A 24,741-nucleotide genomic window follows, 5' to 3' on the forward strand; every position below is an offset into this window, starting at 1 on the left:
GAGAGACAAAGTAGATGTGTGTGGATAGGTATATGTGCATAGTATGTAGCCTGCTTTGTAGACCATGAATCGCAGTGTAATTCTAAATGTGGATTCAGATTGTATTGTATGTGTGTGTGAGGGGAAAACGTGTGTGAGTGGGCACATGCATTTAACGGTCATGTGGCCTTCCAGCTTACGATCTTAATCACATGTTGTGCGTTCTCCCACTTTATCTGATTGTGCTGATCTACTTTCTAATAAAATAAAAATAAAAATAAAAAAAAATACCAGAAACTATCTTTCCCATGTGCCCCTGTCTGCAGTGACTCTCTTCAACTGTTCGGTGGGACGGTCCGACTGCAGCCGATGCCGTACGGCCGACCCAAAGTATGGCTGTGTTTGGTGTGGCGGCACTGCTACCTCTCGCTGTGTCTATCAGGGCTCCTGCACCGATGAGATCAAACACACCTGTCCTGCGCCCGTCATTCACTTTGTAAGACCCTTTTGATGCTTTCAGGGAGGTTTTTTATTTATTTATTTATTTTAAAGAAATTAATCAATAAATGATAGCCATTTTCAAACCAGTGTTTTTCTACCCACCTCTTGTCCTCAGTTGGACCCGGTGTCCGGCCCCGTAGAGGGAGGGACAGTATTGACCATCTCAGGCTCTAACCTTGGCCAGAGGGCTGAAGACATCCAGAACTCGGTCACGGTCGCTGGCGTTCCCTGCAACGTCATCCACAGCAGATATGAGGTGTCCTCAAGGCAAGTTGATGTCACACCCACCAAAAGTAGAAATACTGTGACATAAAACTACTTTTGAAATATTCTTTTTCCATCTTTTTCAGCCCTCTTTTCAAATTGTGTCCATTTTACATCTTTTTCTTCTAGGATAGTGTGTGAGACCACTAGCAGTGGAGGAGAGAAGAGCGGTCAGGCCTCAGTCAAAGTGAGGGGAGGAGGACACGGACTGTCGGCTCAGACCTTCAGCTTCCAGGTAGATGCAGCAACAGCAACGACATCTACAACTCATCAATATCCCTGCCTTGGTACTGCAGGATTTTATGGCTACAGAGATCAATGAGACAAGCTCTTGAAAAGTGGGATGTCTCCAGTGGCGTTTTCACACCTAGTTTGTAGAGCAGTTGGACTTTTTCGTCATAGTTTTTCATAGACTCCATTAATGCGCAGCAGTCAAAAACAATCAGGCCAGCCCGTGCTGAAAGAAAGTCCTTACTAACCTGCTTTTGGAGAATGTGATCCAACTGTGATCTGACACAGCTACAGAGCGCACAGTGAATTATGGATTAAACAATCCACCAATGCATCAAACACTGATGCCCTATGATTGGTTACCTCAGAAAAACTCCTCTCCTCCAGCAAATTTCTGGCTAGTGAATGAAACACCAGTTCCCCATAACTGAACCAGTGCAGTTCAATATTCACATCAAAACAAAAGCAATACAGGCTCGAAAACATCGCTCTGGTTTAAAGTGAAAGACAAATTAATTAAATGAGTTCTGCTGGCCAGCTGCAGTATCAGGGAATTTTCCAGTGTTGCCCTGAGTGCACCGGCATTTGTGGAGCTCTTTTATCTTCTCAATTTATCACTCGCTCAGAATTGGATTATTGATTATGTTTCACTGCTGTCCCCTCTCCATCCTCAGGACCCCGTCCTGAGCAGCATCTTCCCCCAGAGAGGTCCGAAGGCGGGAGGCACGGCTCTGAGCATCAGAGGCCAGAGACTGAGGACCGGACACCCCAGTGAAGTCAGTGTCCTGATCGGAGGGGTGCCCTGCATTGTGTAGGTGTTTCCAAATTACCATGAATTATGTCCCTGATTTACCCCTCTTCAGTGTAGAGATAAACAGTAAGAATAATAATTTAAAAAAAGTTCATAGATACAAAAGGGCAATGCATTTGGTAAAAAAAGAAGAAAACAAATAAAATGAAACCTAATTTTCTCTTGCTTCCTCAAAATGTCCTCAAAGCTCTGTGTTTTCATACGATTATCAGTGGTTTCCCTCCTCTTGTGTCCAGGCTGAACATCCAGGAGGATCAGATCGGCTGTCTGACCGGAGGCAGCAACAGAACAGGAGAGCACAGCATCACTGTGCGGTTTGGAGGGGCAGAACGCCACCTACAGGGCGTGGTGTATCATTACACCCCCAACCCCAACATCACTATGGCTGCTCCATCCAAAAGCTTCCTCAGGTGGGCATAGAAGCGATGCGAAGACATTCAAATAGTTTTTCAAATACTTCATATGTAAAATAAAATTGAATTCTTTGGGTGATACTGAGAGAGAGTCCACAATTGCCACAGTGGATTTCAAAAATGTTCATCGAGTATGATTGCAATGTGTTTGGATTATAATAGGCAAGGTAAGTTTATTTGTATCACACCTTTCAAACACAATTCAAAGTGCTTTTTCGTAAAATTTAAGAAGATAAAAAAAAACAAGATGTAAAAGACAGTTAATTAGAGACAAGAAAAATAAAGACGGGTAAAATAAAACATAAAAACTAGATTTAATAATACTAAAGTAGAAGAAGAAGAACTTTTCGGTGCATAGTACTCTCCCAAAATGAAGTGCACAATTTGCTTCATGATCAATCAAATTAGAAGACACAGAAACGTGGCCACATGAGCGAGGAAGGAACAGCTGCAAAAACAGAGACACTGCCCTAAGAGAGGGGTTGGTATATGTGCCCTGCTTAGGGTCATGAGCTTAAGCTAAGAGGTCAGAGGTATTCCTGGGAGCCCTGACCTACTCATGTTTTGAAAGTGATAAGCAAAATATTAAAGAAATATGTTGAGGTTTTGATTACCCTTTGTTTAAATCACCAACCAAGTGATGAGAACAGACAACAAAATCATTCAAGTGTTTCTAGTAGATATTTGCTCAAAAGGAAATTTGAAGCAATTCTAATGTTACATGGTAAGTAAGGGTACATGATATGCTGTTTGTAGTCTGGGACGGCTTTGGATAGAAACTGTAAAATTGACATGAAAAATGGCACAAAAACAACGATAAAAAAACATGACTAGTGTTTTTTCAATAGTAAATGAATGCAGTGGAGAATGGGAGACAGCTAAAAATCACTGTACAGGTAAATGCACTGTATACAGCTAAAAAGAAGGGCACAGTCCCCTGGTGGTCCATGAAGGTATTGCAGATGGTCCCCAACCATGCATTCAATAACGGAGCTTGAAGCTGACCTCTCTAGGTGCCCAGCTGGTCCTTGGCAGCCTCTGCTACTGAAGGAATGTGTCTTTAATGCCCCATGCGTTCCTGACTTGCCTATGCATACACCCAAATATATTAGCTTGCTGAGTACCATCTAAAAATAGTTAGTTGATTATGCCAGTGAAAAAGCCTTTGTTGCACGTTTCAGTGAAAACTAAAAGTACGACTACTCTCTGATGTTTGGAGTGATGCCAGAATTAGGAAAATGCAGTATTAGATCACCACCGCACTGTAATTTTACAGATATTTAACTCCTTTTATATATGAATGTCTTCTGTTTGGTCCAACTCCTTGTGTCGTTCTACTTTTGTCCCCAGGGGAGGCAGAATCATCAAAGTATCGGGTCAGAACCTGGATGTGGTGCAGGAGCCCAAGATCCGAGTCACCCTCAGTCCTCCTGACACTCTCCCTCCCAGGAGGAGAAGGAGCACCGGGGGCAGGAGTGGAGGACACCTGAGCAGAGGGCAAGACCACCAGGGCCCGCTGAAGAGATGGAGGAGGATCGTCCCAGAGCCAGGCTGCCCTGAGGGTGCACTGTGCCACGTCAAACAGGTACAAACACCGTTTCAAAACTGGAGAGAGAGAGAGAAATACACTCATCCTGTAGACATACGTTTTCTTATGTATGTAATTTATCAGCCAATAACACAAATGCTGTGACAGTCAGTAGTTTATCTCCTTGTTAAAGTGCCTGCAGAAAACATGTATTAAATAATAAGAGTCTTGTTTTTTCTCAGTTGTTGAGAAGCAACATGTTCATATTCCCATGCTTTAGGCCATCTCTAAGGATAAAACAGTAAATTTAACCTTGCAAATGCAACCACTCTGGTTATTTTTTTCTACTTGTAATTCAAGTTGAAGTATGCCAAGCTATTGTCTTTGCATTGAAGCTCAGCTCTTGAGTTTGCTTTAAAAATGCTATTCCAAATTAGTTTATTATATGTAAAATTAATAAAATTAGATATTACATGCAAAATGTGGATTGTTTTTCCCTAAATACTATTTGGCATTTCTTTACCTCTTCAACTGCTTTTTATATATTGAGCTAAAACTGGACTGGCACTATGTAATAATTCAAGTCCATTTGCACATAAATCCCATCAATCCCATCAATCCCCAAATATCATGTGGAGCTAAATATAAAGAGGATATTGACAAATCTATCCAACAAGTTTCTTTTCTATTTTATTGACTTTTCAGTATGGATTTGCTGGAAAGATTTTGTCCCCTTTCTCTATAAATCTCTCACACTGCTCCTCTTCTTTCTCTCTGGTCAACCCTAATTGTGTGTTTCTTAGCATACCAACCTTTCAGAAAATGCCAGTCTAAAAATGATCCCCTCCCTGCTTTCTTATCCTCTCTCGCTGTTATTTTAATCAGAATTTTCTCTAAACTTAATGTGCTTTTCTCTCCTCCACCGGCTCCAGTACGAGTCTCGCTGCACAGTGAGCAGCTCCTCCCTGATCTTGTGTCCGACCCCGGCGGTGGGTCCAGAGGCCAGGAGGGCCACGGTCAAAGTTCACTTCCTGCTTGACAGCCTCCATTTTGACTTCAGTACTGTCGGCAGCGAAGCCTTCAGCTATGAGCCCAACCCGGTGCTCTACCCGCTAAACCAGAATGACCCTGGCAAACCGTACCACCACAAACCCGGCAGCATCATCTCTGTGGAGGTGGGTGGTAATACTGTACAATCTATATATTCCTTCTTTATTACACAGGCTTTCCTCTTCTTTCTCGGAGCCACGCTGTTGACCTTTTAGCAACCGCTGAGCCTGTGTGCAGCCTTACATCCTTGATCCGAAACCCCGGATTAAAAATAGACTGGACTTTGGCCCTCAGTGCCTTGAGGCTGGGAACTGACCTGCTTGAGAAGCTTCAGTCGCTTCTTTTAACTGTTTTTTATTGACTTGCTGTTTTTTGATGTGCTTTTTTTTATTACCCTTTTTCCCTCTTCTTTTTATCTTGTGGTACCCTATTTTTGTTGCTTTTTACTCAATATTTTCAGTTCTCTTTTTGTGTTCTAATTTGTTTTTTAAATATGGTTTACTGTCATTTGATCACAACCTCAGTAAACTCTTGTAAAAGTGATTTACAATTTAGGTCTTGCTTAATGTTTACTATTGTACACTTTGTCAGTGATTAGAGGGCTATTATATAATGCATTAATGCTGATGAACCATTTTCCTATTTAAAAAATACTTTTTGATATTTCAAAACCCCACAATTGTTAATAATAAGCACTTCATTTTCACTTTTACTTCACACTTTCCTGTCTAGGGGGAGAATCTAGACCTGGCCATCTACAAAGACGAGGTGGTGGCTCTGATAGGGGACGGGTTGTGCGCGGTGAAGACCCTGACCCATAACCACCTGTACTGTGAACCGCCGGCCCAGCAGCCCTCAGTCACAGCCGGCAGGAAACAGGAGGGGGTGGACAGTCTGCCTGAGTTCACAGTGAGTTAACATGACAGAGAACCTGGACGTGAAATTCAGTGCACTTCTGGATGCTTGTTTGAGTAAAAGAGTGATAGATACTGTATACCGACAAACAAACAAAGAAGAAAAATACTCTTTAATTGCATACTAAAATTGTATGCATCTTTACAATCACAGCTACAAAGGTTTTCCATTCACTTTCGATCAGCTTTTGGTTGACCACATCACTAAACTCTCCCCTGTATCGTCTGTGTATCTGTGTTGCGTTCAGGTGCAGATGGGAAACCTGAACTTCTCCCTAGGCAGAGTTCAGTACGACAGCCAGGCCCAGTCCACGTTTCCTCTGGAGGCCCAGGTGGGAGTCGGGGTGGGAGCCTCCATAGTGGCTCTCATTGTGCTCATCATAGTGCTCGTATACAGGTGAATATGAACTCGCTGACACACACACACACACACACACACACACACACACACACACACACATTAAATACAAACACAAAGCTGCTTTCACAGTGCAGGTCTTCATGCTCAGTTCCAGATTGCTGCTTATATTGTATCTGATATGTTTGGATGACTGCTTCTATCTCTTCTAGGATGTAATCATATCTGAAGCTATTATTTAATGCAAGCACATGTGCACATTGTCATTTCTATCACTTCCTCTCTCATTTTTTTTCCAGTAATGTGAGTAGTGAACAATAGTAAGAATAGTGCTATTTTATCTGTCTTTGTAAATGATTGTCTATCACTTTTGTTTGTCAGGAGGAAGAGCAAACAGGCCATGAGGGACTATAAGAAGGTCCAGATCCAGCTGGAGAACCTGGAGACCAGTGTGAGAGACCGCTGCAAGAAGGAGTTCACAGGTACAGTCCAGCAGCTTCTGTGCTTTTTAAAAACTTAGAGCAACCCCCATACTGCCCCCCCAACAGTAAAAGGAGGAAAAAGTCCATATAAGGCGTATATATGGAAAAACGTAGAAATTTATTTATTGCATCAGCATGTCTTTAGGCATTTTACCTATTTTGGGACAGTGTGCTGATTGTTTTCAGTTTCCCAGCACATGGTGGAAACTACTCACCCATAATAAACGTTAGGACTATGTGAAGTGTGCAGATTAATAGTGCTATCCTTAATTTTTACCTCTTTTTTCTTTTCACTTTTCTTTCCATCCTCCTGCTTCCTCTCTGTGTCCTCTCCCTCCTTTCTGATTCTTTTGCCCTTACTTTCCTATTCCCTCCCTCCCTGATACCTCTCCTGTTCTCCTGCCCCTTTCCGCTCCCTCAGACCTGATGACAGAGATGATGGACATGTCCAGCGATCTGGTGGGTTCAGGGATTCCGTTTCTGGATTACCGGGCCTATGCTGAGCGCATTTTCTTCCCCGGCCACCAGGAGTCACCACTGAGGCGAGATTTGGATGTGCCAGAGAGTCGCAGGCAGACCGTGGAGCAGGGGCTGGTTCAGCTGTCCAACCTGCTCAACAGTAAACTCTTTCTCACCAAGGTTAGGCAACAAATGTTGTTGTTTTAATGCAATTAAAAAGAGCTTGTTTAAGAGGGTGCTGGATTTATCCATTCCATAACCATTCCATAACCACACCTTTCTATTACATGGAAAGGCGTGGTTATTGCCTGCTTTCTTGGTGGTTATTACTTGCTTTCAGCACCACATCTTTCCATGCAATTTGTCTCTTATTACTTTTGCTAATTTCAAAAGTAATACAACACTTCATTTCCTGTCATACTCCCTGAGAGCAATATTTTTTAAGATGCTACTCCCACTCTACTCTTGCTTTCAAATATCATGATCAATCAATTACTTTTTGGGTGACTAATTAGGAAATGTGAGCAGCACTGTTAACCAGTGTTCACCTAGGACTGAGCAATATGGTAAAATAAATAATAATATGATTAATTTTATAGATATTGCAATTGCAATATGATTCACAATTTTCCTAGGAATGCATTTATGTATTTTCATTTTTTCTGAAAAAAACATTTCTTGTATCAGAAAAATACAACCTGTAGTCTAGGAAATCTCTATAGCATCACAATACTTTATTTACAACAATGTTTTGTCACAGATTTTACCTTTTATCAATACATTTGCAACTGCTGCGATTTGGATATTAGACTCTGCCATACTGTGATTCCAATAATATTTTGATTGATTGTTCAGCCCTAGTTCATGGCTTTGCTTTGCTCCGTAACATCCCTGCAGTAGAGATATTTCCCCCCAGAGAAAGTTAACTTGCTAGAGAAAGTAAAATTCTGAGGAAAGAGGTTATGGATGGAAGTAGGATGTAGATTTTGAAAATTCAGCGTAAATATATTTTGAGTGGGTGATAGTATCTCAAGCCTTTTGGGGTAAAATTCCTGAAAGACTTCCTAAAACCCTGTGATGTTTTACAGGGTTATGCCTGACTGCCCAACACTGTCCCTTATCCCACTAAATTAGTGGGATAAGGGACAGTAGGGCATGGGTTGGTTTAGTTGTGTTTCTTGTCAAACAGCAAACAAGGTCAACCCTTGCTTTGTTAGTCACTGGGAATAAACTTCAGTCACAAAAGTTGCCTCTCTAACTAGGGTGGACACTTTTGACTCACATCTTATCCATGTTGTCCCTTCAGTTTATTCACACTCTGGAGGTCCAGCGGACATTCTCTCCCAGGGACCGGGCCTACGTGGCCTCACTGCTGACTGTAGCCCTGCATGGCAAACTGGAATACTTCACAGACATCCTGAAGACGCTGCTCAATGATCTGGTGGAGCAGTACGTGGCCAAGAACCCCAAACTCATGCTCAGGAGGTGAGGAGGAAGCCCTAATTTATTGTTTATCTTTTTGCTACTTTGTACATGAAAAGGTTTAAGAAGCTGCCGTTTTAGTCCTTTGATTAAGTGTGCACGTTTATTTTTTAGAACTGAATCGGTGGTCGAGAAGCTCCTGACAAACTGGATGTCCATTTGTCTGTTCACCTTTCTGAGGGTACGTAGCTTGGCATTCCACATGACTTTCTGTACCAGTTATTGAAGGTGAACCCTAAATAGTGTAACCATTGAAGAAGTGCTCCTGTTGCAGCACTTGATGCTGTACTTTTTCTACAGTGTTGTTCCCCTCTCAGTGACTGTTAGAAAATCCTGCAGTCTTTATAAACAACACAGGGTGGAGGGCTTGGCTACTACTGATGAATTGTTTTCAGATTTGGATTACAGCTATAGTCCCTTCACCTACACTCAGTATTTATATTGTTGAAATATCCATTCAAATGCATATTTAAGTGTGCAATCACAATCTCTCGTAACAACTGTAAGTAACTGTAATGGTTATAAATTGATCCATGTATATTGGTATATTATATATTTCCCTCCTCCAAGTCTTTTGGGACTGTCAGCACATTTTTATAACCCCATAGTTATTTCTAAATATATATTTTATTGCTTTATTGTCCATATCCATCTTGTTTTATAGCTTATTTTCTTCTCTATTTGTGTACTTTCTGATGATTCCATTGCCTCTCCCCCATGCTGAAACCTATTACTTTGCTGCTGCAGAAACCTAATTTCCCCACAGGGATCAATAATGTTTAATCTTATTTTATGATACATCAGTGATACTTTTGGGGATGGTATTTCTGTGTTGGAATCAGTGTTTCAGTGAGAACTTGGAGATGAACACAGCCGTGAAACTGTATACAGAACATGAGACACAAAGCTCTCCATTGAAACCACTGAAACCACTGGCCCCAACCTGCCTGTGCAGTGGTATGGGGGGAACCTCCCGTCAGAACTGTGACTCTTCATTTCTGTAGTGTTAGGACATAATTGACCTGCCATATTAATGCTTGGCTAGGAATCAGCAGGGGAGTCTTTCTACATGCTGTTCAGAGCCATAAAGCACCAGGTGGACAAGGGACCTGTGGACGCTGTGACAGGAAAAGCCAAGTACACCCTGAACGACAACCGGCTGCTACGAGAGGACGTGGAGTATCGCACGCTGGTTAGAACCCACACAGATGCTGTATATATTAACCCCACCCCACACATGGTGTTGGCATTGTCGCAGGGAAAACCACACTTCTACTACTTTGGGGTACTTTACTATTAGTTTTTATGTATGAGCTGAAACTACACATTGTTGGAATGTATCAACAATCAGACCCAGGAAACCCGTATTTCACATTTTAAAATAAAAAACCTAAAGGAGAACAATCAAAAATGAGCCATTGGGGAACAATGACATTTTAGAATTCAGCAACCAATCACCAACTCATAACATGATATATATCCTGAATGTAATCCTCTAAGGACAAATTCAAGTCATGCTCACAAACTCCCAATCTGTACACAATGTGTTTTAAAATATTCTATCAGTAAGCAGTCCTCTTATACATCCACTCAGACCTTGAATGTCCTGATGCCGGCTGTGGGCGCCACTGGTGGTGCCAGCACCCAGACGGTGCCAGCCAAGGTCCTGGACTGTGACACCATCACCCAGGTGAAAGAGAAACTTCTGGAACAAACCTGGAAGGGAACCTCCTTCTCCCAGAGGCCACACATTGACTCGTTACACCTTGGTAAGTCCTTGTTTCACAAATTTTGTTCAGCAGAAGCCAGAGATTTTACCTAAAATGAAACTCAATCTGTAGTCTTAAAAGATGCAAAATACAGGATTTTTTTTTTAGATAGGTAAACACGTATATATTTTTCCCTCCAGAGTGGCGTGCAGGTGTCGCAGGTCACCTCATTCTATCAGATGAGGACCTGACATCAGTGGTGCAAGGCTCTTGGAAGCGTCTCAATACACTGCAGCACTACAAGGTTGGTGCATCTCACACCACACAGCCTAGCATGCATAAACATATTGCGATAGCTTTTTGAAAGACCAACCAAATTTACTTAAATGCAGCCCTGCCTCATGAAACACATGCATTCAAATCCATTTTCTCTAGTGCAAGTTGTGATATATTTGTGCTGTGCAGGTCCCTGATGGAGCAACTGTTGCCCTGGTTCCCAGGAACACCAAACATCTTCTCCACGACAGTCATGATTACATGCCTGGAGAGAGTCAGTCTCATGCACTTTATATGTCTTATACATGTGCACATTCATGTCTGTGCATTGTCATATGTGTGTAAGTGTATGTGGTTGCTTGTCTAAATGTAGTTGAAAATGTGTATGCATGTAGGATGGCTTTAGCAAGTGAACATGGTCTAAATAACCACTTGAGGTCGCTGTTTGACTATGGGTATCCCTTTGGGTGAGACATGTAAGACTAATGTTCACCTATAGACAGACTTGCATGGAGCTGTGTAGCAGTGCTTGAATAAGAGACACCATTGAATGCAAACATATTTATTGGATCATCTCTTAATCTGCTACGAAATGACATGAATAAAGTGAAATAATTTTCAGCTTATCTGTGTCAACATAAATGACTTGCCCTCCAAACCATGATAACTGGTCTGACTGAGTGTCCCACCTCTACCAGAGACCCCCATGCTGGATGACGGGGAGGAGGGAGGCATGAGGCTTTGGCATCTGGTGAAAGCCAGCGAGGAGTCCGAGCTGCCCAAGCACAGGAGGGGCAGTCTGAGGGAGAGAGGGGGCGAGAGGGCCAAGGCCATCCCCGAGATCTACCTCACACGACTGCTCTCCATGAAGGTAACAGAGACAGAGGGGGTGGTACTCACCACTATTATTATAGATGACTAAATATCCCGAGGCTGAGCTAACCAGCATCCATTCTCAGGAGTTGGAAGAAGTAGACAACAAATATAGCTGATGTGCAATGACGAAGCAGTGTGTTTACTGTGTAGTTGAACTGTTAGCTTGGCTTCTCTTTCTTATCGTCCTTCTTTTCTCCATTGTTGTCTTTGCTGTGACTTCTACTGTGTAGCTACTAGCCTCACCTTGGTAGCCAAAAACAGACTCACCACAGGCCACACCCACAACAAATGGTATAGACCCCAAAAAGGTCCAGACATCATTAATAATCCAATATCACACAAATGAGGAATTTGGGCATGAACACACAGACTGCTAATGTGTATACTCTATTTATTGTCATTTTAATGTGAAAAACTCTGATGAATATTGATGTCATAAGATTACGTTTTGGTCAGTTCACCATGACCTAACATTGTATTACATTTTGGATTGTACAATGTTGATACACAGGCAGGTGAATAAAAGGTGAAGCAATGAGTGTGAAGTGATATGACAAAAAGAAAACTCACACAGATCATGCTCTCTCTTTGAGGGAAACCACACTACAAAAAAGGTTTGTTTTTTTTATGTAGTTCCCCGTCTGAGATTACACTGCAGAACAAGAAACAAGAACAAACAAGATTTTTATGTTTAAGAGTTTAATGCCCTCTTCATCTTATGTTTCATGAAAGCATCTCTCTTTGTGTCTTCATTTATCCATCTCTCTGGCTCTTTCTCTTGCGCTGTCTCAGGGCACACTGCAGAAGTTTGTGGACGATCTGTTCACAGCGATCCTCAGCACCAGCCGTCCCGTCCCCCTGGCTGTCAAATACTTCTTTGACATGTTGGACGAGCAGGCTCTGCAGCACAACATCACTGACCCTGAGACCATTCACATCTGGAAGACCAACAGGTGACTGGCCAATAACGATTCACAAAAAATGTGGATATTTTTGTCTCTTTAAATTGTGGGTTGGAAGCCAAGATGGGATTTGGTCCCATGATATAGGAACTTCTTATGTTGCCCACAAGAGTAGCCATAGACATGGCATAGTTTTACAACATCTCACAAAAAAAAAGAAAAAAAAAATCAAGAAGCAACATTAAAAACAATGGTTCCGCCAGTGGTTCTTATGAACCCCAAAAGGTCCAATAAGTACCTTAGGTCATTTTCACATATGCCATGTTTAGTCTGATTGAGTCGAATCCCATTGTTTATCCCTTTGGTTTGGGTTGGTGAGAATGCCCTGACTGAACCGTGGTGCACACCAGATATTTTGAAGGAGGCGGTCTCAGCTTTGAAGCAAATTCTGGAGCAGCAGTTTATAACCTTCTCTGCCTGGTTGCTATTGGTTGTAATGCAGTTATGAAGACACTGCTGCCCTCTACTTTGGAACTGGGTTCTGACGGCACCGTGATAGACCGTTATCATCACTGATCAGAATTATATCCGTATCTCACTTTCCATTTTGTTAATCTTCCCATCTTTCTGTGATGCACAGACAAAAGGAGGATGACTATCATAAACGCTAAGGTCCAAACCATAGCTTATAACATCCTTAGTTAGCGTACTTTGCTGGCTGCTAGTTTTCTGCTGCATTCAGGTCCATGTTTTTTTTATTTTTTTTATTTTTTTTTTTTTTTATTTAAAGAAAGAGTCACTTTGGTTTAATGTCTCAAACAACTTGTTAGTTCGCACCATGCAAACAGACTTGTAGGTTGGAAAGCAACCTTAGACTTTCTCACAAAAAATATCCTATAAGGTTTCCTGGACGTTCCACCAGGATTCATGAACCCTTTATGAAAGGGTTTTTCAGTGAACGCTCTGGCATTCTGGGGTTCACCTATAGTTTCTGAAACTCTTGTACCCTTATAAACCTCTTAAATATACTTTCCTTTTATGTATTAAGTAAGTTATTGGCTTATGTACTTGGCTGTTCATTCCCTTGTCTTTCCATCCAGTTTACCGCTACGGTTCTGGATCAATATCCTTAAGAACCCCCAGTTCATCTTTGACGTTCAGGCCTCGGACCACGTAGACGCCGTGCTCTCAGTGATTGCCCAGACCTTTATGGATTCCTGTACCATCGCTGACCACAAACTGGGACGGGTAAGCTAATAAAATGGAGAACACAGAGAGCACAGTGTCAGGAAGGGGTTTGGACAAGGAAGGGAATGAGAATGGGACTTTTAGGGACGTTGAGAATTAAAAGAATTAAAGTACTTCAATAACAGAAAAAAAATGATATAAGAACAGCACTATTTGTCTTTGCCAAAAAAAGCTCTATTTGCCTTAACCTTACAGTATTCTCCACAGCATCCTTACAACACCCCCTCTCCTATTATGTAATGACCTACCAGTAATGAACCAACAAGCTACTTGATTTATTGAATTTGTATAGACATAAATTTGATTTGAAGTGACAGTCTATAATAACAATTCCTGATCCCACCCATCCCAATAATATTCCAATCTGTTCAAAATACAAAAAAACAACAACAAAAGCAGGGTCAGCAGTTGATACATAAGTGGATATACAAGAACTTGAAATTAATGTTAATTAATGTCAATTAATATAGCTCCACCTGATTGTTTCATTAGTCTTCAGATGGTATACAGACACCATCAATATGATCTTAGATGGGCTTCCAAGTGTTGTGAAAGTGCTTTGGGGATCCTCACAGAGAGATTTTCATCTTTTGAAGTGTTATGCACTGTAAAATTTATGGGATCCAACTGTTGTGCATGGGAAGGGAGGCATGTTTCCATTTTAAAAGAACGGGTCTTCTGGCCAGTAGGGTAGTAAAGACATTGAACATGTTGTGTTGGTGTGCCGCAAGCCTTATTTTGTTCCCGGCTTAGAGTTTAATCTAGTGGGCTTTATTTCTACCTGGTTTATGTGCTTGTGTGGACATGAGTTTCCATCTGTCTTCCCTCTGCAGGACTCTCCTATCAACAAGTTGCTGTACGCCAGAGACATCCCGCGCTACAAACAGATGGTTGAGAGGTGAGAATATGGCAGCCGGTCGCCCCACTGACCCCAGGCATAAAACACACTCTGGAAAAGCAGAGAGAGCGAGAGAAGGGAGGGGCGGCGAGGCCTGGGACAATCTGTTAGTGCCAGACAGAGGGCAGACTAAGCCTGCGAGGCTTCCATGCATGGATGGTTTGAAAGCAGACTGTGCCACACTTACCACTGTCTGCTGCACATTAAACCCTGTAGATAACGCTGGTGATTTGTAATGCTGCACTAGACAAGGTTTTCATTTGCAAGTCCAGTTAGATTTTCTGTATTTGCTCAAATCAAACTCTGATGTCGAAAGTGGACACTGCGTTACAAAAGACAATGAGTCGAGTGAAATCCAAAGCTGTCTCCTAAACAGCAGTCAGCAGCACTCTGTCAAGAGAGAGTTGGACTCACTACACACCATCTTTTATCTCCCTCATGCCTTTGATATCCTTTGATATAAAGCTTCTCAGCGAAACATGCTGTGCAGGTTATTGCTGTCACCTTACAGGATTTCTAAGAGGTCTGAAATTTTCAAAGTTACCTATCACTGCCATTTGGTGATACAAGTTTCAAAGTTGCTTAGTGTAGCTTTAAATGTATGGAAATACATAAACAGTAGAATATAATTTTCCTCTGATATCTAGCTGAATCCAGTCCAGCACTGACATCATAAACCTCTATTTATCTCTCTTGCTTCTCTGTCTTCTCTGTCTCATTCTTGTTTTCCTCCTCCATCTCCAGGTATTATGCAGACATCCGTCAGACCATCTCTGCCAGTGACCAGGAAATGAACTCTGCTCTAGCAGAACTCTCTCGTGTATGTTACCCACTTTCTTTTCCTGTTTCACACTCACACACAAAAAAGAACTTTATAGGTCAGAGACTGAGGTTGAACACTTGAAATACTTGAAGTTTCCTACCTGGTGGATGCCTAACAAGCTGAATCCATTGTTTCATGAAAAATGAATGCTGACCAGTGTGTTTTTCTACAATCCCCCTCACTCCCTTACTGCTCTCTGCCCTTATCCCACTCTCCCCATACAGAATTACGCAGGCGAGGTCAACTATCTCGTGGCCCTACATGAGCTGTACAAGTATATCAACAAATACTATGATCAGGTAAGTATCACTGAAATTCCTAAACGGTCGGAATGAATGGAACATGAGAAATGATGTAGTGCTCAATCCCTCTGCACTATATACATTTAAAAATAATTATGAATACAGTAAATACACCACAGTTAATGAATATTAAAGCCCCAATCCACAATTTGTGCAACACCCCAGCGGTCACAAAATGTTTGCGTCGACAAGGTCTTCGTTCTGCATAGACGCAGAGAAGTGGAGTTGATATGGTTCCCATGGAAAAATGATGGAAGATGGACTGTGATTTGTGACTGCTGGGGAATCGCATAAGTTGCGAATTGGGGCTTTAATATGTAATAAATGTCTGATATACAAACATATTTTTAAATGCCCCCCAGTTTCCTTCAAGCCTCCAGGAAAGGAAGCACTGTGATTAGCTCAGAACATGAAACATTTCTGGAGGCTCTTGTGCACATTTTGCCATGTGAGGCTCTGTCCAACTCTTTCTGTCCATCTTAATAGATCATCACAGCCCTGGAAGAAGACCCCACGGCCCAGAAGATGCAGCTTGGCTACAGGCTCCAGCAGATAGCCGCTGCTGTGGAGAACAAGGTCACTGACCTATGACCCCCAAGGACTGGATATGTGCGACCACTGATCTAGAGGAAAGGAACATAGATGGGGATTTGTCCTGACTCTTGGAGAAAGGAGAGAAGGTTTTCTTGAGGGACAAATAGGACGTCAAATAGGGAGCAACGACTGTGAAATGAAAGGAGAGAAAGGGACATTGCTGTACTTCATGTGATTACACTGTCATTGTGAACGATGGACTTGGTAACGAGATAAACAATTTCAAGAGGATCGCTGACTTTGGAAGCGTTTCCTGCTGCACTGTTCCAGGGGAATCAGATTCCCTTCTTGAAATTTCCACAGGTCCTGACTCTAGCAGAAAGAGGACACTGCTTTGAGGAGAAGCAGGAAGACATTCCTCTGAATCGTGACGTATATTTTTGGGACTTCCCCTGTCTTTATTTTGAACAGAAGGGAGAAATATGAAAAAAAACAAAAAAAAAACGATAATGTTGTTTGTATTCTGGCTGTTTCTCGGTGGAATTAGATTGAAGATCTTCTCAACAGACTGCACAGAACATTCCCGTGCCAAGTTTACAACACTGACTAGTCTTCGGCTGAGGGATGGATACTGTAGGCGTTTGTTCGGTGGAGAAACTACGAAAGAGGAGGAAGAGGAAAAGGGAAAAGGCGGACTGGAACCCTGATGGTGACAGCTGTGGAGTTTTCTAGCACATCATGTCAAAGTCTTACTACAGGAGGACAAAAACAGATGACGACACTTTCAAAGTGCTGTAGATCCTTTCGTAGGAGCAGGAGGAAAGATGTACTCAGTGTTCATTCTGCCTTCAGATCCCTTGAATCATTCTTCCATGTCTTACTTTCTAAGAGTTTAAGTAGCTTTTGCTGGACAGTATGTGATGTGTCTTTCACGTAAACAGATTTCAAGTAGCAACTTTGTTTTCCCTTCTTTAGCCTCACATTGCCAGCTGTCATTCTAATTCATAGATACGAAAGCAGTGTTTTGTACTCGTTTCATGTACTTATGTTATTACAGTATGTTGAGGATGAAGTACACTGAATACTCCTCGACCGGCTGTCTTTTATTTGTTTGTGTTATGTGAATGTCCCTTGTCTGGGATAATGTCTCGCAGATGTTGAGTATAAAATGACCCAAGACAGTTTGACTGAAGTGCCTGTAGCTAAAACATAAAAATCGATCCGTCCTAATGACACAACCATGAACTGAAATTTTACCAACTCATTGACCAACACAAATCCTATTCTCGCACAACTATTGCCTATTGTCATTCAGTTACAAAAACACAATCTTATTGCGAAAACATTTTAGGCAAAGGTAGCCTTTTTTAGCTGTTGTCTCTGCCAAGTCAGTGTTGGATTTACTCTTTTCTGATGCAGCATCAACTCTAATGAAGGTTTGTCTCATTACTATGGTCACTTGACTGCAGTGATGTCGCACACTGCAGCTGATCTATGTCTACATTTAGTCAATGTAATGTTTACTAAGGCTATTTAATATTATTGACACATAGTACTTTCTTCAGGCTTAAGGACAAACTTTGGAAGGTTTTTGGAGAATGTTGTTTCTTCCGGATATCTGACAAGGTTGCTACCTGCCAATTTCTCGTTACACAACTCTATACTCTGTACATGTTGTGCTACCACCAACAGCTATGCCCCTGTTTTTAAGCTTTAAGTTGTGTTATGTTTTGATGTCTGAATGGACACAAGAATCTGACAGTGTTGTAGCAGGCCAAAGCCTTGTTTGGTCTTCTTGATCCCTTAGGACTTTGAGCAAAATGTCAAAGCTTAAAATCTCACAAATGTCATTTTAATCAGTTGCAATTGCAGTTTAAACGTTAAACAAAGGTTTCCCCCCGCCGCTTTTGCTCTTCTTAATCTGGTGCCACATGTGAAAGTCTTTTTGCTAGGTTTTTCCAATTTAATTTATTATTTATTTATTTCCTTGCATATATTGTTGTTTGGTTATGTATTTGCAAAGTTATAAAATATCACTGGTCATACCCTGACATCCGTCAAATCGGATGTTAGGTCTGGTATCATGCAGTGCCTATCCTGGTTGAGAAAATGAAAACAATTAGCTGGTTTGAGTCGATGCTGGTAAACGTACCAGCAAGAAAACCTTTTTTTTTTTTTTTTTTTTGTTTAAAGCCTCCTGGTGTTTGTTTTGATCCCCTTTGCTACTTTAAGTTTGCAGGTTGACAAAAGTTATACTTAACTCCAAGTCAAAATTCAGAATGACATGCTCTAGGACTCTGGTACTACTATTGCTGTTACTGTTATCTCAAGCTCTTGTTTTACATTTTGCATTTGTTTTAGAACTGAAATTATGAGAAAGGAATATAGTTCACAAAAATTGCCTTGTACAGTGAAAAAAGAAAAAATAGAGGTATCAGTTCTTTCTCTGCCATGTTGCTTGTTACTTACTTGTGTATGCAAAGCTGAATTCCAATGTTTTGTTTACCGCGGTCCTGTAGATACACGCTGTTGTTAAGTAATCCTGACCATAGTGTTCTCTAACCAGTTGATAGGATGAGCCTAACAGCAACTTAATATGACGCAATAAAGTGGTCCAAATGTCAGCTTGAGTCTGCATGTATTTTGCTGTGACTCTTCCAGGCAATAATATTATTAAACTCAAAGAGGCAATTATGGATTATTATCATTATGTCCGCCATGCAGCAGCCTGGAGGAGGACCTCTCGTGGTTGAGGTGATTCAACACCTTTGAAAATCAGCACTGAAGAAGGAGAGATATGCAGGCATGCCTCCGTATGCCTCCGAGCACTGGATATTCTCCTCGTACTCACAAAAAAAGGCTGTTCTTCTGCTCTTGGGTGTGTGTATCTGTCTGCAACTAATCTCATATACTTCTGGGCCGATCAGCCACAGCTATGACTGTATGTACCTCATGGTTGCATTGATTCAAAATTTAATTTGCATGTGTGTGTGACAGTGAATTGTAGAGTTGTAGGTGAGCTCCAGCTGTGATCACAGCAGTGCAATGCATGTAGTGTTTATGTTGATTGTCAGAAAATGAACGCTACGTGCAGTGCCCGCATAGGCGAAAACCAGAATGGCTTTTCCTCCTGGGTCCGAGCATTGGGGAGCAGGAGATACGCCTGGTGGAGATCTGCACTCTACTGCATCTGCCTTTTTTTTTTTTTTTTTTTTACCCATCCTTCACACACGACATCTCAAACATCACTGGTCAGATGTTGAGAAAATCAAACTTTCACTGAATCATTAGTCGGTTCATTCATGCATCACCCTGGTGAGACATAACTTATCAAACTTGGAGAAATGATGAATTCTTATGTTGTATATTGGCATTTTCAGAATCACTCCGACATCACTAATTCATGTGTTTGTCTATGTATTGTGCATGATACGACTGGAACCTGACCAAACTTTGGAAAATGATTCATATCTCCGCAGTTGGGCTTGTGGGGACACTGCATCACTGGGGATGACACATTTACTGTTATGGTGTTATTATACTATCAATCGAATAGGTAGGTAGACATGTTTATTAAAAAAAAATAATAACTTTGTGACTATACAGGTATACCAACAAGGCATTTCAAGAGAAGAAAAATCAAGAACAATGTCCCTAAAGTGTTATTGACGTCTGTATTGACGCAAAATGTTCACCCTGTCCATATTTCTAAGTTTGTAATGAAAAGTCAGTGAAAGTTTCCTGCTGCCCCTTCTTGTTGAAAGCGATGAGCGCCCTGGCGTGGCTCCAACTCCAACAGCTTTCGCACCTCCTGTCATCAGCCAGCCAGACTGAGGAGTCCATATTTGGACATCTTCTCTCTCAGTGGCCTGTAAATCTGGGAACATGAGCACCTGTCATTCAACTGATTAACACTAGTTAAACTCACAAATGCAGATACTAAAGAACACACTTTTTTGATGTGCACAAATGAGTGGTGTAACATGCATAGATTTTAAATTGAGGTCATTTGGACAACCTATATGGCTATACTATCATCACTTTTTTTCTAAGTGGTGATATTATTGCTATGAAGTCACACTAGTGATCTGGCATGAGAGGTGTGAGTCTTGGGTGGCATCTGTGTATTTGCGTGTGCGTGTGGGTGTGTGTGTTTGTTTGTTTGTTTGGTGTCCATGAAGGGTGATAAAATTGATCTCATGAAACCTCAGTTACTCTGGAGGTTATTGTGTCTCTGTGTGTGTGTGTGTGTGTGTGTGACCACTGACCACAGGCTGCACAGGCCCAGTGTTTGTGTTCTAAATTAGCAGCGGTGTCACAGTGGATGAATGCAGGTCACGTTTCAATCTTTCAGCAGAGACCTTCAAAGACCTCAATGGACCTTTGGGTGGGGAGGGGTGGGGGTCAGAGAGGCCAAACTGAAGGTCAGGCAGACAGAGGGGGAGAGTGTGGCTCTGCATGTGTGAGCACGTCTACAGGAATCTCTTCACATGTGTGTGTGTGAACTTCGCTTCTTTACCCTGGAGTTGTCCTCTACAGGTCAGCAGCCACAGCTCTGTGAGGATGCATGGATCAAACCTTTCATTACACTGACACTCACAGAGATTTCTTTTATCATCATATGATATGATTTCAGGAACAAAATCGATTTAAAAGAAAAATTATGATAAACAAAGAGTAAGTTCACCAGGGTTGCAGTGAGTAATTATTCTAACATCTGATATTCATCGCCCACTGACCCAGTATTCTAGTTTCTTTTTATGCAGGTGCTGTTTTGATGTCACTCAATACAAGTGCACACACTCACACACACATGCTCACTGTTCCTGTGGGAAGTGTCTCATTACAGCCCACTGAAATGTGAAAATAGTAACAACCAGCAGAAGCTTTACAGCTTAAGACTGGACCAGTATTCTTCAGTAAATCATAAGGGCTATCAGAAGACACAGTGTACATTTTCTTACAGCAGCAACCAGGAGTCAGAGTTGAAACGGGGTAATAATAAATGAAAAATTTCATTCCAAATTGTAATAAATCTATTTTGAAGACAATAAAATATTGATATTCTGATGTCAGGATGCAACAATACAGTACATATTGCCTATTGTGCCTGATGTTTAGAAGTATTTTCTAACATTATCAACATACTGTAGTCTACTATGTATAATATACACCTGTTAGTTTCCACAAGATGGTCTGACTGGTGCAAAAAGTTTCAGTGCTGCTTATGAAATTGAGATGCACGTACTGACAGCTTTGTGCATATCCTGTGGGTGCCACTTTGTAGTGGGTATGGTGGTGATGTTTTTACAAGGCAGAGTGACATCATGAGAAGGTTGACTTTTTTATTGTGCCGCCCATAAAGACATCATCACCTCTCATTCTGGCAATGTGGTTGTCCAGCACTGCAGCTGCAGATTATTATGAGGGCATTTCAGTTTTGCCTGATAGGTGCAGTGGAGAGAGACAGGAAAGACAGGTGTCGAAACAGGGGAAGACATGCTGCGAAGGGAATCGAACCTGGCCGCAGCAACAATGACTTAGCCTTAATGGTGCACGGAGCACACTCTACCTGAAAAGCCTGCCTTTGTACGCTTGTAAGTTTCCTGTCTGTTCCGCATCATATCCATGAATGAGGTGAAACTCGGACAAGCATACCGTACAAAGAGACTTTTCTCAAAAACCAGAATACACAGCTTACGAAGCTACAGCCTCCATAATTATTTATATTTGTTCATCATTCATCAGTGTTTTCAGTAAATTAAAGCAGTATGTGACTGGACTATGCTATGAACCAGCTGACTTAGAGGTTGCTGATGTTGGACTTTCCCTCCAGGACTTGAAGGCAACATAATAGTTGTGGCAGATCACCACCAAAATTGAGCAACTGATCCTTGGACGATGGACGATCTGCCAACCAAATCTCAGCCAAATCCAGTGAGATATCTTGCCAGCAAAGTGACAGGCAGGCAGACAGGGAAGAATTTTCCAACATTGCTGGCAGAACCGAGAAGAGAAAAAATATTCTAAGAGACCATAATGAAAACAACAATTTAGGCTTCTCATTAGAAGCTGAGGAGGCCTGCTGTAGTGGGGGGAGTTATCTATTATTTAAAACAATGTCATCTAATCACTAGGACTGGACCCCCCCCTGTGCAATGAACTCTCTCTCTCACACACATACACACATACACATACATATATATAAAGATTTGGCATTTCATGAATTCTACCCTTGCTGTGCTCAGAATATATCACGCGGCTATACATATGGGACTAACAAGACATTACTTATCATGCATGTATGAGTCACTCAGATTTTAATTTGCATATATTTATGCCTTGGGAACATTAATCCCATTGATTACTGCATATATCTGGGACTTGATGTGAGAAAGTGTGCTATTCTTAACAGTAGAACAGATTTTCAGCATTTGCTGGAAGTCTAACAAGCCATCAGCTGAAGAAGATAAACACACATACACCCACTATTTTTTTTTTCCCCGCTATTCATATTTATTTATTTATTTTGAATTTTATTTTATTATTTATTTTATTTATTTATTTTGAGGTGTGTGGCTCAGGGATGGCATATGGGATGAGACTCTCTAACTGTAGCTGATTATTCAGTAAATATGCACTGCAAAAACAAACAAAAAATCGAATTGTAAAAATCTAACAACATATACGGTAAAGCAGAACATTCTAGGAAAACATAATGAGGGGAAATTTGGAAAGTGAGATTCTTCAGTGCTAAAAAAATTCACGTTAATTTGAGAGGCCCCTTCATATTCACTCAGCCTCTCAATTTTTTTTTTTTTTTTTTTTTTTTTTTGCTCGGCGGTATCAGCCATGTCATCAGGTGGTGTGTCAGAGAGGGAGTGTTAACAACGTGGTGTTGGCAAACACAGAGCAGAAAGTCTGACTGTAGAATGTGGAAAGTTTCAGAGCATGTTCATGTACTTTCACGTGCCCACACACACACACACACACACACTGGAGAGGCCTTTGAAGATATGAGGAGACATAGTGATGAAGGTCAAGAGGTGTGTGTATCTCTGCCAGCTCACCATATGGACAACAGACCACTGATGTCGAGTGTGTCTAATTTGATTGACTGCACATGGGATAAAACGATTAATTTAACTGTCCTGTTCAGTCTGTGATCATTTGCTCAGATATGATCTATATTTAGAAAGATGAAATCAAGTGTATATTCATGCAGAAGAGCACCATCTTCAAAAGAAAGAAGTGACTGGGAAATTTGTGATTACCCACCATTTATCCTGGGCACTTCTATTAATGCAGTTACACACCACAGATGCAATGTAACTAAGGGAAATCTTTTTACTGCACTAAATTTGTATTGGCTGTAGATACTTGTTACTTTTCAGAGTAAGGTGTTTTTTTTTTTTTTTTTTTTTTTTTTTTATGGAAAACATTGAATCTGATGCACTGTTCTTTAAACTAGCCAACAGGATATGGAGCAATCACAGCATTTGTTAAAAATGGATCAAGGTGCCTCTAAGAGCCGTGAAAGAACCACTGCTGGTTGTTGGTTCCTCAAAGACACATGGAAACAGGAGTCAACATTCATTTCTCGAATTAAAAATAAAGACGCCACATGGAACTGAGAATAGTTTTTCAGAGTGGTGCTCAAGGAGAACCATTTCTGATCCCACCAATAAGCCTTCAGACCACGGTGCTCTGTAGAAAGATTTTTTCTTCAAAGAATTCCAAAGAACACCAAAGATGCTCGAAAGACCCATCAAAAAAAGTTATTTGGGGAACTAGAAAAAAAAAAAAAGCTGTTTTTTCCACTCAATAAAGTGGTTGAGTGTTGTTGTTTCTGTTGTGGAATTGCTGCTTGCAACGGACAGCCAGGCTTCCAGTGCTGGCTACAGCAGCAGCTGAGCTTCAAACGTCTCGCTACGGCAACACAGAGTAATGATTTAGGAGGGAGAGGAATGCCCGGTCATGTTTCCCACCGGCTAAACTGGGAAATAAAATACATTGTTTGACCCTCATGTCATTGGCGTTATTGTGATACTTTATATCATAACAAGCGCTGGAACAAGGGGATCCCCTTCACATGCCATTTTTAGTGTCTTAGCACCCCTGATCCCTTCGCCTGGGGTCAAACTCCCAGTGGGAGAGAGACAAGAACAAAAATCCAGCAGCTGTCACTTCCTCACCCTGCTCCCTCTATCTTTCAGCCCACACTCCTCTCACCCTCCACCCCACCTCCTCTCCCACGCCAAACTCTACCTCTGTCACGGCTTTCCCACCGGAGAGGAGACACAGTGATAGAGAAAGAGGCAGACAAGCAATTTCACATATAAGGACAGACCTGGAATGAGTAATCCAGGCAGGGGAAGGCACCAATTCAACAGGTAAATGTTTCCATTTTTAGACTCAGCTGCAGCCCAGAGATCCACTGGATACCTGCTACCTCTCAGCTGCTCACTGGCTACGAGTTCTCAACATTAAAGGTACAACTTTTCTGCAACTTCGCTCTCTCACAACGCTTCTCTCTCTCTCTAATGTTGGGACTGCTGCAGGCTAACAGATTTCCACCACCTTTCTTCCAGCTGCCGGCTCTTTTATCGCTCTACTGGTTGCTGTACCTGAAGCGCCCCGGCGTGGTTTCATCTCGTCAGCCCTTCAGCTCTTGCATCTGCTAGAGGCATTATGCAGAGGA

At 41.6% G+C, this 24,741-nt stretch overlaps 1 protein-coding gene across 1 annotated transcript in view; it reads left to right on the forward strand.

Moving 5' to 3' along the window:
* The window catches only part of LOC115362467 (plexin-B1-like), a 64,912-nt gene extending 46,248 nt beyond the window's left edge, over positions 1–18,664 (forward strand). The window contains exons 16-39 of the mRNA XM_030056399.1: positions 306–475; positions 596–747; positions 874–979; positions 1,650–1,786; positions 2,023–2,196; positions 3,550–3,784; positions 4,660–4,902; positions 5,510–5,686; positions 5,940–6,088; positions 6,431–6,531; positions 6,953–7,170; positions 8,297–8,475; positions 8,587–8,653; positions 9,518–9,664; positions 10,067–10,241; positions 10,382–10,485; positions 10,647–10,731; positions 11,156–11,328; positions 12,126–12,286; positions 13,336–13,483; positions 14,317–14,381; positions 15,126–15,201; positions 15,429–15,503; positions 15,993–18,664. Of these exons, the coding sequence (XP_029912259.1) occupies positions 306–475; positions 596–747; positions 874–979; positions 1,650–1,786; positions 2,023–2,196; positions 3,550–3,784; positions 4,660–4,902; positions 5,510–5,686; positions 5,940–6,088; positions 6,431–6,531; positions 6,953–7,170; positions 8,297–8,475; positions 8,587–8,653; positions 9,518–9,664; positions 10,067–10,241; positions 10,382–10,485; positions 10,647–10,731; positions 11,156–11,328; positions 12,126–12,286; positions 13,336–13,483; positions 14,317–14,381; positions 15,126–15,201; positions 15,429–15,503; positions 15,993–16,097 (3,422 nt within the window). The 3' untranslated portion in view covers positions 16,098–18,664. The remainder of the gene's footprint in view (positions 1–305; positions 476–595; positions 748–873; positions 980–1,649; positions 1,787–2,022; positions 2,197–3,549; positions 3,785–4,659; positions 4,903–5,509; positions 5,687–5,939; positions 6,089–6,430; positions 6,532–6,952; positions 7,171–8,296; positions 8,476–8,586; positions 8,654–9,517; positions 9,665–10,066; positions 10,242–10,381; positions 10,486–10,646; positions 10,732–11,155; positions 11,329–12,125; positions 12,287–13,335; positions 13,484–14,316; positions 14,382–15,125; positions 15,202–15,428; positions 15,504–15,992) is intronic.
* Positions 18,665–24,741: the final 6,077 nt, after the last annotated feature.

This window comes from Myripristis murdjan, chromosome 7 (genome assembly GCF_902150065.1).
Source record: "Myripristis murdjan chromosome 7, fMyrMur1.1, whole genome shotgun sequence".
NCBI classification, from domain to species: domain Eukaryota; kingdom Metazoa; phylum Chordata; class Actinopteri; order Holocentriformes; family Holocentridae; genus Myripristis; species Myripristis murdjan.